Raw genomic sequence first — 14685 nt, 5'->3', positions numbered from 1 at the left:
CAGAATTGCTAGATATCTTTCAGATAGCCAAATGAATGAGAAAATGCAAGGATTTTAGCTCCTGAAATTTACTGTGCAACTGAAAGGGCTCAACCTATAAAATCTCTTAACCAAATGACTCCATTGTTGGAAATTTAAGGTTTGAAAGTAAAATAAAACTAAAGTAAAATGAGAAACTTGTTAGAAAAGCTAGATGGTGTGTGTTGCAGACACCATCAGCCAGAAAAGTGACTCTGGGCAGTGGGGGGAGTGGTAGTGGAGATACCTCAGTGCTGACAGCCACTACTAACACCTATGTTTGGCAGATAAGGCATTTGAACTAACAAGATTTTATTTTGAAAACAACGTGTTCATTTAGCTCACTGTTCCCATTAGAAGGGACAATGCCTATCAACCCTGGGCGTCCCTTTACTCTAAGAAAAAGATAAGAAAAGCCGCTGGGAGCCAAGCTGGTACTCGCAGCTAACCTGCAGTGTTCTTCTGTCAACTGCAGACAATTTCAAAGAATATCAACATGAGTCAAGGCTACTCTGTGACCATGAAGGAGTAAAACAAACAAACAAACAAAAGATCACTTCACAACCACATCTGAACACAGACAAAAACATGAACATTGTACAACCACAGATACGATCAAATTCCCCCAATTCTGGCTAATATGGGTGACTGCTACTTTTTCATTAATCACAGTTTTAACTTCACTCTGTGCTTCTTGCCTTCTAGATAAAAATCATTAAGACACCTAATCAGAGAATTCGCCCAGCATCCAATCCAGAGCAAGCCCCACTTTCTTGCACTCTCCCCAAAATCACCTAAGCTAAGCCCAAATCCTATCCTAAGTTCTCTGTAATACGTTCTTGCCGAGATGCCCCACCCCACACTTCCCATGGTATTTGTTCCCCCTTAGTGCAGTGAGCTAATAAATCTAACATTGTTAAAAAATAGGTGTATTTCTAGGGATCTCTCACTGAAAGGCAATGACATTTGTCTATTTTTTTCACAGGCAGAAGCTCATGGGATAAATCAGGTGAGTCGAGAACTCCACAGTGGGCTGTCTAGCAGTCAATAACCCAGGAGACATGCAAAGAAAACTAAACAGCTGTGAGTAACAGCTATGTAAATGTGGAGGAACTGTGCTCATTTCATAATGATCTCATGCCTCCAGTCTTTTTCACTCTGGACAATAGCTCCATCATGATTATATCATCCGAAAGCCATTTCTGCTTTTCAGATTACAATATTACAGGTTGAAAGAAAGGCTGATATTACAGCAAGAGATTCCTGGTATCTTCCAGGTATCACTATGAATAAGAATACTCACATAATTTTAGAGTCTTTGCCCTAAGAAATTGATTGTGCAAGTAGATGTGACAAACTGAGATACTCTATTGTTACACTTAATGACTGCTGGTGGGGGTGATCTTCTGTCCTTCCTTGGCTCTCAAAGCAGATCTAAGATGTGCCATATCTTAGATCTCGTCGTTGTCGTCATCATCACCACCACCACCATCTTCACTGTCATCATCGAACCACCTACCACTTTTGAGTGTTCTTCTCTGTACCAGATTCCACGTTACACACATGACCCATTTAATCCTCAGGTCAACTCTAAGAAGGTGGTATTATTATTACTATCCTCATTTTACAGATAAGGAAACTGAAGCAGTGACATTAAATAACTCCAAAGTGACAGAGCCAGGATTCAAGACTGGGCTGATCCACTCCAAGGCCCACACTCTTAGCTACCACATTATTTTTATCCATCTTGATGTTTTAACTATTGAGATGAAAATGGGGAAGAAAGAAAGAAGTGGCCCTGGGCTGCTGCCTGCTCTAGTACTTTGAAGAAAACTTCCTAGAAGTTTCTCAGGTTCTTACTTCCAAAGGTGGCTGCATTATTCTTGAAAGCTTTATGGTTTTGAAGGTTTCACTTGTTTTCATTAATTACAGTTACTCCTTGAAATGAGAGACTATTAAGATGATTAGTAGAAATGTTTCCAAGTAGATGATAACATCTCTGAAATTAGTAACCCAAAATGCACCTCTTATCAATCAACAAAAACAAAACAAAAAACTCACCAATTTGGGGCTAATGTGGGTAGATTTTCTGATAATTCAGTGAATAATGCAATGAATGTGAGGCTCGTACGAAATAGCATAGGAGATTAGGAATCTAATTTGATGTCAAGTCTGCTGCCTTCTAACTTGGGAGTACATGAGAAGTTTTGAGACATAAACATATCTTTAGGTACAAGTGAGAAAGTGACAGAAGTCTTAAAAGAAGTAGAAGTGAGGTTTCATGTAGTTTCCAGAAAAGTGGCACGCAAAGTCTGGTTTGTATTTTAGACACATCACAATTTAACAGAGTAATTTTACGCCTGTTGAATCTACATATAGTAAAAAGAAAATTGGGCTTGTATTTTATACAATCTTTTTGTTTCATTTTTTTCATTTCATTTTTCTAGTAATTAATTCTCACTCATCTTGCAAAAGTACTGATAAAGGATGGAGTGTAAATAACTGGTCCTTTACCACTGCAGTTTTGAGAAGCAGTATATTCTAGAGTCATGTGTTCAACTCGGGATGTTTAAGGCCTATTGTTAATAAATATCATATCACATTTTAATTATTAGAACTCAATTTGATATCCATTTGGATATCCATGTAATATTTATATGCTATATATTTTTATATAATACATATAATATTTAAAGTCACAAAAATCTCTTTAAAGATATGCTGAGTTTATATTCCTCAGTAATTCAGATAGGAAATAAATCTGCATAGGAAAATGTGACATCTCATATCTTTAAAAATAAAAAAATCTATAAGCACTTGAGATTCAGAACCTTTGATGAGCCATGAAGCAAATCTTTAAAAATCAACGATTGCAATAAACATCTTTCCTTAAACAACAACAAAAATACAGCCATCCCTACTGCCAGGGTCAGTTAAGAGATGAGGAAAAGGAACACCACATTGCTCGAGAGTGTCTTCAGTTCCAGAACACTGCTTGGCACAGAATAGGTGCTCAATAATTGCTGAATGAATAAAATGGTACTTAAGAATAAATAATTAGGCAACGGATCTTAGTTAATATTTTGGTGATAATGCTGGAAGATGACGTTTCCTCAAAAGAAATACATTTATTTACACGAAGACCCAACGCCATTTCAAACGTGGAGCGTGCTGATCATGGAGGGAAGGTGCATGCTCTGAAAGTCACTCTAGCAGGAACTGAGCCTTCACCACTTACTAGCTATATGGTCTTGTTTATCATCCCTAAGACTTCATTTTCTCACCCGTAAAATGGAGATAATAATAGAACTTGTCTCATAAACCGGTTGGGAGGAGTAAATGACATGATACATTAGCATTTTCCTCATGCCTACTACTTAGTAGACACCTAGTAAATGTGAGGTAGCAGTAGCATTATGCGGGAGCATACGAAATTGCCAATACTCCACCATTTTTGACTCACATCAAGGGCAGTTTCCAATGGTTCAACCTAATAGTAATGGGTATCTGTCTTCAAATATAGTAAAAATCACATTTCTGCACAAAATAAGTCATCAGGCAGAGTGATGCATACTTTTCCAGTTATTCTACAGCTTTATCTGCCCTACATGTCTCCTGGACTGCTGTCTGGGTTACAAGAAGGGCTGGATGAGCCTGGGAAGCACGTCACACAGCGGGTGTGCTGCCCTCATAATCCTCTGACTGCCTGATGGCAGGGTCTGCCCATGACACGCACACTTCTATTGACCTGGTTCCAGCACGGCCATGGCGGCAGCAATAGGCAGATCCGTCCACCTTGGAAACCTTCAAAGATTCTGTGGCTCTTTCTGAGCAAAAGCGCTGGGAAGCGTTTAAGCATGAGATGCAAAACAATAACAGGCCAGATTCTGGAAAAACTGGCTCCAGGTATAAACCAGAGTTGGCCTGATAACTTTGTGAGGGTGAAGCTGATACAGGTTTATCAGTAAGAGTTAGCACTGGAGGCCAAATGTATACTCCTCCATTTACCAGCATCATGTTCTTTCTTACTCCTTTTGTCGTGCAATATATTCAATGTGACCATCCCCAGGCCCCACACTGCTACCACCACCACCGCCACACACACCACTAATACTCCTCTCTCCAAAACATCTCACGACAGAAATTTCTGTTACTACCTATCATTTTGACAAACAATCACTTTAACAGATTTAGCTTATATAACTTGGCAAGTGGCAACATGGTGTCTATGTCTTTAACATGAAAACACTTTATATTTTTTGCTGATAAACTCAAACACAAGATCCAAATGTTGGAAATATTTTAATAGCAAGAAAGATCAAAACACAACTGAATGCTTGCTTAAAACACTGCTTTTTACAGCTCAATCAGGGCGAGACTTATAAAGTTGTAATTCTGGCTTTTAAAAATCGTCAGGTAATTCCTTTTCAGCAAACACTATGTAAGTTAGTGTGTATTAGTTCAACAAATGTGTCCTACTGGAATCCACCTTTCTGGATGTGCTTATGTATTTAATATACCTCCAGGTAAAGTTTCATATAGGAATTTAAATACATGCTCTTAGAGGGAAAGAAATGTCTCATTTATCTTTATATTCTATATAATACCTAGCACTGTCTCCAGCATGTATTAGGAACTAAATAAATGTATAACTAAAGTAAATAGAATAGGAAGTTCAGGGAAGATAGTTATGTTAATTTTCACATGAAAATGCACTAAATCAAATAGTGATTTGTTACAATAGTCTTAGGAAATTAACCCAAGAAGCCCAGATTAATTTTCCATCTAAGTGAAGCTGAATTATGCTCACTCCTTGAAAAGAGCAAAGATTTAAAAATCAACATTAGATGACATACATTTAATTTAAAATATAAGTGCCTATTTCCATGAGATATGGAATCCATTCTATAAAGGCTAATACCACACTTGAGTGACAGTCATAGGCAATGGAAGGGATCCTCGTATTGGTAGAGACATTGACACAGAACTCTACTCATCAACAGTTGCTGGCTTGGTAGGGCTAAGTGATTAAGTAGGTGACCCTGAAAGAACAAACATGGGCCCACCCAAAAGTACCAAGAGCGAAAGAGTGCCCTGGACTTTGTTGACTCTGGAAGCTGGAATGGAAAGACGAGAGTCACAAGTGTATAGCACACCAAATGCCCCATCTGTTGTGGCACAGCTAGGCACTGTGTGAATTTAATTAGAGTCCTGAGTAGCTAGGAATGACAACAGTCTATTTTCTGTTGGTTTATAAGCGTGTTTTTATACACTATCATTCTCCATGTTTCCATTAAAGACAGTCTAGATAACTGAGGCAGGGAAGAGTTAGGTAAAGGAAACTATCATTAGTTTTATTGTTATTTTTTAATGATGAAATCAACTTTTAAGAGAACTTGATAAAGTAGACTCACCATGGTAATCTTTCTCTTGAAGGCAAATTCTTCAGCTGGGTATTAGGATCATGCTATCTTTTTTTTTTTTTTTTTAGAGTTAACTGTAAAAGAGCAGCAGAAAACCACTGCCCGTTATGTTTGCAAATGAGTGAGTGAATGAATACTTGTGAACAAACACACACACAAAAGAAATCATAGAATAAATCTTGCATTTCCCACATTCATAGGGAAAATAAATCTTAAAAAAAAGTATTAATTAGCGTTTGTTCTTGTTGGGGTTGAAGAGTCCAGGGCTCTGAGCAGGCACAGCCTTCCAAGCAGGGTTGCAAGCAGCCCTCCGCACGCCAAGTCAGGACTAGGGTGCTGCGAGAGGCCTGGTGGGCTCTGACAGCTCAGTACCTGTGCGAGAACAGAGTGATGCAGGGACTTCTTAACCCACAATGCATGAGGTATATGGACATGTCCATCTGTGAAAGAACCACCAGCAGCTAGAGGGACCGGGCAGGGCATTCTCACAGTAACTGCTGATGAAGGATTTCCCACACCATCTTCTTCCGGAAGAGAGGCATCTGGTGCTGAGTAAATGTGATAGGTTTGTCCCTAGAGATATAATCTGCATATTTACAAGTAAACATTCCACAATCACTCCCATTCACCTGTTGAGGAATCTCATGTGGCTTCATGCTGTAGTGGGTCCACTCTAAAAGATTCGGATCAATATTTCTTTTGGTCTTACTTTCCTCCTGTAAATACTGAAGGAGAATCTCACAGATCCTGTGGCCCTTTTGTCCCATAGAATCCAGATATTTAAGACACTTTTTTCTTAGGTCTATCACCACCAGGCTCCAATGTACCTTCCGATGAATAGGCACCAGAATAAGTTCCTGTTCAAAGAGATTGACCCCTTTGGTCCATCTTTTCACTGCTTGGTAACCCCCAGACTTTAATTTGGGATAGAAGAAAGTACTGAATGCATGAAGTGCTGGATACCCTTGTTTTTTATTTCTTTCCACCAGAAGATTCATGTAAAAATTAATGATTTCGTCATTGAGCCAGTGATAGTTCTTCAAGGTCTGGATATCTCCTCGAGTGATTCGGAGTTTGAAAGCGCTACTTAGAATCTCATCCTGAGGGCCATGGCCTAGGGCATTACTGATTTCCTTTTCCATGTCCTCTGTAAGTTCAAGAAGATCATCCGTCCTCTTATCCCTGTCTCTGCCTGAGCAATTTTTCTCTTTAGTCTCAAGTATTGACATCTTCCTCCTGAGTAAGCCATTGCTTCCACTGCCTAGGCGGAGCCGGGCTGACACTTCTTCAGACAGGTCAGGTTCCAGCTGGTGTCCTCTCCTACCTTCATTTTCGAGTCTGATTCCAACTGTCTTCTCTATATCAGAAATTTTCCCCTTTGAACATCTCTTTTCACTTCTCACAGAACACAGAGGTCCCCTTGTTTCAACAACTCTATATGATTTTGGAACAAACTAAGCTGTTTTGACTCCGTGACTTTGCTCTTCCCCCCAGCCTTTGGTCTTTAATGAGTCCGTGTGACTTCTTTGAGAACTATGATGCGCTGAAGTTACAGGAAGAACAGTGTTTCCATGACCACCTTCTTTAAGTCGCTCCAATAACCTCCGGTACTTCTCTCTTTCCTCTTTTTGAACACCCTCCTCCACTGTACAATGGGGACGCCTCAGACCCTTGCCACCCTCTTCAGAGATCATCTCTGTTACAACCTGCTCTTGAGGTTTCCACGTTAAGGAACTCTCTGGATTGCTTTTGCTATGGCGACGGCCACCGGGTCTTCTATTATAGCCTTCTGAGTTCAAGGTAAAACCAAAGAAGGCAGGACTCTGCGAGGCTGATCTCGGGTTACTGTCACTCTGATCTCTGGATAGTCACTTATTCCATTAGGAGATTTATTACCCAGTTTCAGCATGTTGTTCCAGGATCCAGAACCTGTCAGTTCACAAGATGAGGAGTTTGAAAATACCTCTTCTGAAGGGGCCACATTCCGTGTTCCATTACAAGCAGCAGTTACCATGGGCTTTGTGTTCAGCTGGAATGGGAATCCAAATAAGCCGGCAGCATTGTAGAGACTGGTTTTCACTTGGTGAATAAAACAATCTAATCTTGGTCTTTTGGCTGATATTTCATCAGTGTCCACTGTAGACAACAGAGTGCTGTTCGAGCGCCACCTCTTCAGGAGGGCCCGGGCAGGGGGCACCGGCCGGTCACAGAGACGGAAAATGGTGCCGAGAATCCTAACCAGCCATTTGTACATACCAGGCCCAAGCAGCAGCGGCGGCCGACACACCCCGAGACGCAAACCCCAGAGCTGTCGCCACCACTGCCGCCTTCACCGCCTCGGCCACCACCGCCAAGGAGGATCATGCTATCTTATAGGATGATTTTTAGAAGCCTGCAATGACCCTGCCAAAGCTCCATCTTAATAGTTTCAGGATCTCTTCAAACATGTAACTCTAAAGTTTAACTCAAATACCGGTAAGCATGGCCACACCCTGAAAACGCGTCTTTCCTCCATATAGAGCAGTTCTATACAGAGGACCTCAAAACTCTAAAATGTCCCCCATGGACCACAATCTCCTAGTCTTCCATTTCTCCATGTCCCCTCCCTCTCTACTTTTCCTCTCACTGGAACCTCCAGCCTCTGGAAGTTTCCCTAATCCTCGGTTCAATGACATTCAGTCATTGGGCAGGCATTTCAAACTGGCTGTCACTGGGAACAGGTATGATATCTGATTTTTATGTAGCACTTCACACTTCAGAAAGGGATCTGAGGCCTTCTCTTGTTTGATTTCATTTGCAAAAGATATTATTATTCCTCTTAAAGAAGTAGCAAAGAGGACTTTGAGAAGCCCCCAGAAAGTTTGCTGACATGAGACTGTATTAGGCTATTTGTAATCTTATTCCGTCTGCCTGAGTAGCTCACAACGACAAGAGAGTAGCCAACTGAGGACTCCCTGTGACCAGGCCTCAGTACACAGACTCAGCCTCGTTAGCATCAAATTCCAATCAAATAAGCAACTCTATCCTAAAAAGAAAGACAAACTATACAAAGCAGTGACCAATGTGTATTGGCAGAGAGGTAGTCCGAAAAACAACAGTTGTGTTGAACCAAAGTTCTGCATGCAGCTGGCTCAGAAGATTAAGTTAAAAGAAGTCTAAGAAAACCCAACCATGACTGAAATAGGTACGTGTCTTTTTGCTTCCAACTATCTTGAAAAAGTAACAATGATGCAATACTATAAATCTTTAGTTAATTAATGCAAGTTTTTTTCAGTAAGCTTCATACCCTCATCCTGTATTACATACCATCTGTCTATGGTGAATATTTAGTTCTCACTTGCAACCTGCTTCCTAACCCTTAGAATAAATGTACCTCCTTAAAATCCAGAAAACTGTTTCAATAGACCATAGGGGGATAATGACTTAAATTTTAAATAAACTGCTAACATTACTTTATAATCTACTGCTGCCATCTCCTGTGTTAATGAAGCAGCACCTTCACACTCATGAACAAGAGTCACAGTGTTTAACGGGAATAATTCTCACTGGCCAATCAGATGGCAAATTTTCAATACACAGAGAAAGGAAAGCTTAATTCTGTTACCTCCAAGTGACTTCGCCTCTCAGCAACCACACGTTCATCCTTGTTTCCAAAAAGTTTCTTTGGAGGGAATTCGAGGGTAGCAAGCTGAAATACATATTTTACAAGAGAAGTATTAATAGTATACCTATGATCTTTGGACTGTTATTAATCTATCATTTGGAATCTCTATCATGGGGTAGAAAAAGAAAGAGGTCGGAAGTTTAAAGATGCCAGGTCTTGCTTTGCTTTGTCATCATCCACCTCTGTACCTTGAACAGATCAGGCAAGACTCCACAATGGTCAAATAAGAAGGCAGGATAGGATGATGGGAACTCAAAGAAAGGCTGACCTGAGTCTCAGTATTTTGTTTTCAGCAACATATTAGACTCTTTGCCAGATGGTGTTTTACAATTTTTTTTTTCCAAAATGCGAGTTTGTTCTTCTTTTAGTCCTCTTCTTAAAAGAGAAATCAATTTTTCTGTTGAGGTGAGAATTTGAAAACTCAACTCACACACTACCTGAACACTCTGTGAAATGGTTCTCAGACCACTTCTAAGGTTCTTTAAACATTCCATATTGCCTTTTCTCAGCTACTACTGCAAATGGACATTTCCCATGTGAAAAGAGGACTTCTCTTTGAAACTTTTCACCTTGTTTCCTAAAGAATAAAGGTTCAGAATTTGTTTTAGCCAAGTCTTGGAATTTCATAGTTATTTTCCTTATGCTTCTCTTCTTAGAGGTGTAGAAACCATAACGAAAACGTAAGCTTTATTATAGACTCTGAGGCAAGAAAGAACTCTATAATCTGGTGAAAACCTGACCAGCCAGTGTTGCTTTGGTTGAATGAATGCTAAGCAGCAATAATTGTTGGTGTTGATGAAATTCACTATTTCCTTCCTTCCTTACCTTGTCAGGTTCAGACAAATTGAGAGACCAATGAAGCATTATCAAGAAAAAATTAACAACATTTCTCCCACAATATAGGTCACAATATGCCACAAAATTCCTATTTTATACATATGCAAATCTCTCAGTTGATTTAAATTTATATTGCCACAGTGAGAGACAAAAATTAAAAACTAGTATCTGAATATATAGTACTTTAAAAACTTAGTTTTAAAGTAAAATATACACGCAGAAAAATGCACATAAGTGAACAACCTGACGAATTTTCAAGTCTGAACACACTGTGACCGCCACCCAGATCAAGAAATAGAACACTGTCGGCACCCCAGAACCCCCAAGTGCTCCATTCCAGTCACTCCCTCCACCCCTTACAAAGGTCAACCCCAGCCTAATGGACTTCTAGTTTGTGCTCTTTTTGAAATTCATGTAAGTGGTATCATACAGCGTGAACTTCTCTGAGTCTGCCTTCATCGCACTGCCTCATGATTGTGAGATCATCCATGTTGTTGGGCATAGCATTAGCTCGCTCATTCTCGTGGTGATAAATTACTCCATTACGTGAACATTCCACCATTTATTTGTTGAGTTTCTTCTTAGTTTCCAGTTTTTGGTCATTAGGAATTGTGCTGCAATGAATATTTTCCTATACGTATGGATTTACCTATAGGAAAATATGTAGAGATTTCTGTTGGTCATACTCTTTAGGAGTAAAAATGCATGGGTGTGCAAGTGTTCAGTTGTATTTGAAATTATGAAACCAAATTTGGTTTTGCAAAGTGGTTTTATTAACTGACATGCCTACTAGCAGTGACGGAGAGACCCAGTTGCTCCAGATCCTCACCAATACTTGGGACTGTGGTTGTTTTCATCTTATCAGTTCCAATGGGTACGCAGTAATTTCTATTGTGGTTCAGATTTGCTTTTTCTAATGACTACTGAAGTTGAGCATCTTTTCACACGCTCGTTGACTATCTGGTTAGTCATTTTGGGGAAGTGTCTGTTCAACTCCTCTGGCCATTTTTTTTATTAGGCATCTGCCTTCTTCTTGATAATTTTCCCCTTTCGTGCTCTTTAAGGTATCTTTGATGACTTTTTTAAAGTTAACTGAAGTCAGGGAAATGTTCACTTCTTTCACACTCTAGTGCACTTTCTACCAAAACAAAGCAAGCTTCGGGTGGGTGGGACGTAGCACCTCTTCTCCTCCTTTTCACACCAATGTTCCAATTGTGTTGCTGACATTCAATTTTAAAATCAGTTCAAGGGCAAGTGAAAGACCAAGAGCACTGAGGTAAGACAGACCCAGTTTGAATCTCAGCTTGACCGCTAACTAGCTAAACCAGCTATGTTTCTCTGAGCCTGAGTATTCTCTACAGAAAAAAATGCAGACAGTCATACCAAATCCCACCAGGTTTCTGGGGAGATTTAGTGAAGCAATGCTGAATGGACTTAGGCTACTATTATTCTTTGTTATAGATCTAGTAATTACTAAGAAAGCAGGATGCCCCATCCCCTTCATCCTCTCTCCATCCCTGGACCAGTGATGTGGCTTCAAGAAGCGAAGGGTTTTCTGGAATCCTGGCCTCATTGGCACAAACACACTTCCCATATGTTGCCGCTGAGAGAAGACAGGTACACCAGAGCTTGTCTTTTGGGCTTCATCCAGCCTCGATTTCATTTATACAAATGTGTTTCCCCCCAAGGCAGAGATGCTGAAAGCTTGGCAAGCATGCTTTCACAGTTGGTTGTTTTGTCATTTTCTTATGAAGCTGATGAGGTGATGTGGTTTCTGTCAGGGGAAATTTATAGTCACACTTGCACGCTCAATCAGAAATGGCGCACTAAATGGACTTCAGGAAGCTGAAGCAGGTGAGGATCAAGCATTTAAATTTCCTCGTAGTCAACAGTAGTGCTCCATCTTGAGATGGAGGCTAATACTTTGTGCTATTAATATCCACACTGTGAAATAACTATGTATAAAGTTATAAAGTATAACTATGTATAAAATTATGTGTAGTACTGTTGTTCAGATTTTAGGAAAAAAGAAACAGTAACCTTAAACAACTTTTAGGCATATAATCATAGGACTATAGTATTCAACTGTCTAACTTTAGAGATAAACAGGTCTAGAGTTAAATGACTTGGAAAGGTTTATATTCGTGGGGTGGCAGAGTCAAGATGAGGAATCTGGACTGACTCTGGGTTTTCTGTGACAGCGCTATAAAGGGTATCAGCAATGTATGGAAGAAACCCTTCTGAAGCCCTTGGGGATCCAGGATTCAGAAGAAAGGAAGCAATTCCTCCTTAAGTGTATTAAACCAGAAAAATGATGTATAGCTGCTAGGCAGTGAACAACAGTGCCAACAGGAGCTGTCAGCAGAACCCCACTGAAGACGTGTATGCACCAATGGAACAGGACAGTAACAGGACAGAGGATGAGTCTGGAGGTGGGTTCTCCAGAAGTCTGTCCCGGGACATATAAGATTGACTAGTTCCTATTATTTTACTCCTCCTGTAATAAAAAATAAGAATAATGGTGGCTATCCTTACACATAGTTGAAGTGTTGGAGGGAAGGAAAAAAGGAATAGGAGCAGAAGTTCCAATGTGACTTATGATAGAAATGCACACTTCTGGGGCTTCATGCTCCATTGGTGGGGCTGGGACACAAACAAACTAAAGTAGAAAGGCAAGGTCATGAGGCAAAGTACAAAAAAAACCAGCCTCTATTAAATAATTATAATTACGTAAGAACAGCTTTACAACTCTCTTCCTTCTGATAGAATGGAAAGGACCTCATTTCTTCTTTTTAGAGAATTGTAACAGTGCTGTTTAGGCCTTGCTATCTATAAGCTCTTAGGTTGAATGAGATGAAATTGCCAATGTTGTAAGTTAAAAATGCTTGAATAGAGCAATTCTAGCTGGTTAAACCCTGTATGAACAGTGATATTTTTAAGTGAGCACTAGCGCAGAGACACATTTCCAGTTGCTTTACACGTCAAGGGTAAACATTCTCATTTGATGGACTGTCAGTTGCTTATATCTAAACCAACCTTCTTTCAAAAGAATATTTTTCTTAAACCACTCAAAAATAAAACAAAACTAGAAATACATTTAAAAATAGATAACACTGAGGAAACCACAGAGCTGGGACAGCAGGACTGGTGGCACAGGCAGCCATTTGGGGACCAACAGGTGTTGACATAGAACAAATTACAGGGCCCTCCTAAAATCAGCCAATCTTCCAGAAAGGGGGGGAAAAAAGACCATCATAGACTTTACTTGGATGGGGGAAAGAGGACAGGGGGAATTGCTGCTTCATCCAAAAATAATAATACTATAAAAATTCTTAGAAGAGTTTAGAAAGCTGGGGTAGCAAAGAGGCCTGAATTTCTTCTCTGCACGAGCACGAAGCTCCTTTCTCATTTATTTTAAACAGAACAGCCAAAGCAATCTTTCGGAGCTTTCATTTCTGGATTGTGAATTATTTACACTGTCCAAACGTTTTTCAAAACGGACAATTTACCAAGATCGAAAGAGACACTGGTCTGAACAAATAATGTGCCTGGAGAGCCAAAAAAAAAAACCCCACAAAACCGCTTCCATTCTGCTGAATGCACTGCCGTCTGAAAAGCAGAATTTCCAACAGATGAAGATGACAAGACAGGCTCCGAGAGGGGATTCTGAACCATCCCTGCTTCTCCACCCATGCCCTACATACACCAACATCTTCTGTTTACTTGTTTGGTTTCTCATGTTAAACAGAAAATTTAAAATAAAATAGCAATATTAGCTAGACATTTTCATTTCTTCTCAAGTTCTCAATATTTACAAATTTCCATTTTAGTGCCTCATTTTTAATGCAGCAGACGGTCTGGATTTGACTCCCGTGAGAAATGCTGTCAGGAGCAGTGGGTGGCAATCTGCAGGTGGAGAGGACCCCTCTGATTTCCTTTGTTACCTCTGACAAAGGAAACACAGGGTCCCATATTTCTAAAAACTAAAGTTCCTGAAGTTCTATAGTCTTCACAATAACTAAATTCTAAAGGAACTCGGGTAAATATTTCTGATTCACAGAAAAATGATCAAGATGCTTGGGATTCAGTAATGAGGGAAAAGTAATTTTCTTTCTTTCTACAAGATTTCATTCTCATAAAGAGCAAGCACCATCATTTCTGCTTCTAACTTTCATGAAGAGAGTCATGTTGAAAAGTGTGATTGCAATAAAAACAATCTTTCTACAAACCATAAAATCCGATGGAACAGTTCTGGTTAAAGATGGTGGAATAAAGGCTTTATTTGCTTCCTTTGTCTCCTTCAAAAGCACCAAAAACAACGAAAAAGATCAAAAGTAAAGTAAACGCTCTGTCTCCAAACTAGGAAGCCATCAGAGCCCCACAATGCAGGCCAGGCAGCACCCCGGGGAAAGCAGTGCGGAGCAGGGACGAGATGAGGGGCTGCTGAGAGACCTCATCACCTCACCTCCAGACGGCTGGCCATGAGCTGTCCACCAAAGTAAGCATCCAAATTCTCAGGCATTCCGTTCCTCAGTGACTAAACAGGCTACGTCTGGGGACAAGGATAAGGTAGGGGACACCCACAGCAAAGAGGAAGGCAGCGGGAGCTCCGGGACCAAGAGCCTGGAGAGACTCCTGTCTCTAGTGGCAGAGAGAAGAGGCCAGAGGGCAAGTTTTTAGCTTTACTGCCCACAGCCAGTGATCCCACAGCTCTCGTGAATGCCAGAAAATAAGAGAAGACGT

General features: G+C 40.3%; 1 protein-coding gene and 1 pseudogene across 22 annotated transcripts in view; both read right to left on the bottom strand.

Annotated features, from left to right (window-relative positions):
* KIF16B (kinesin family member 16B) overlaps positions 1–14685 on the bottom strand; it is a 276843-nt gene that overhangs the window by 26276 nt on the left and 235882 nt on the right. For 18 of the 22 annotated variants that reach the window (XR_011531203.1, XR_011531200.1, XR_011531198.1 and 15 more), the window contains one exon: positions 9046–9129. The exons of the other annotated variants lie outside the window; for them this stretch is intronic. Coding sequence is in view for 12 of the 18 variants with exons in the window: in XM_070589557.1 (XP_070445658.1) it covers positions 9046–9129 (84 nt within the window). In the remaining 6 variants the exon portion in view is untranslated. The remainder of the gene's footprint in view (positions 1–9045; positions 9130–14685) is intronic. 22 annotated transcript variants of the gene reach the window in all.
* LOC103552533 (sentrin-specific protease 2 pseudogene) lies at positions 2432–7775 on the bottom strand (annotated as a pseudogene).

The sequence above is a fragment of the Equus przewalskii genome, chromosome 21, assembly GCF_037783145.1.
Source record: "Equus przewalskii isolate Varuska chromosome 21, EquPr2, whole genome shotgun sequence".
Taxonomy (NCBI): domain Eukaryota; kingdom Metazoa; phylum Chordata; class Mammalia; order Perissodactyla; family Equidae; genus Equus; species Equus przewalskii.
Note: the sequence above shows the minus strand (reverse complement) of the source record. Positions and strands in the feature narration are given on the sequence as shown.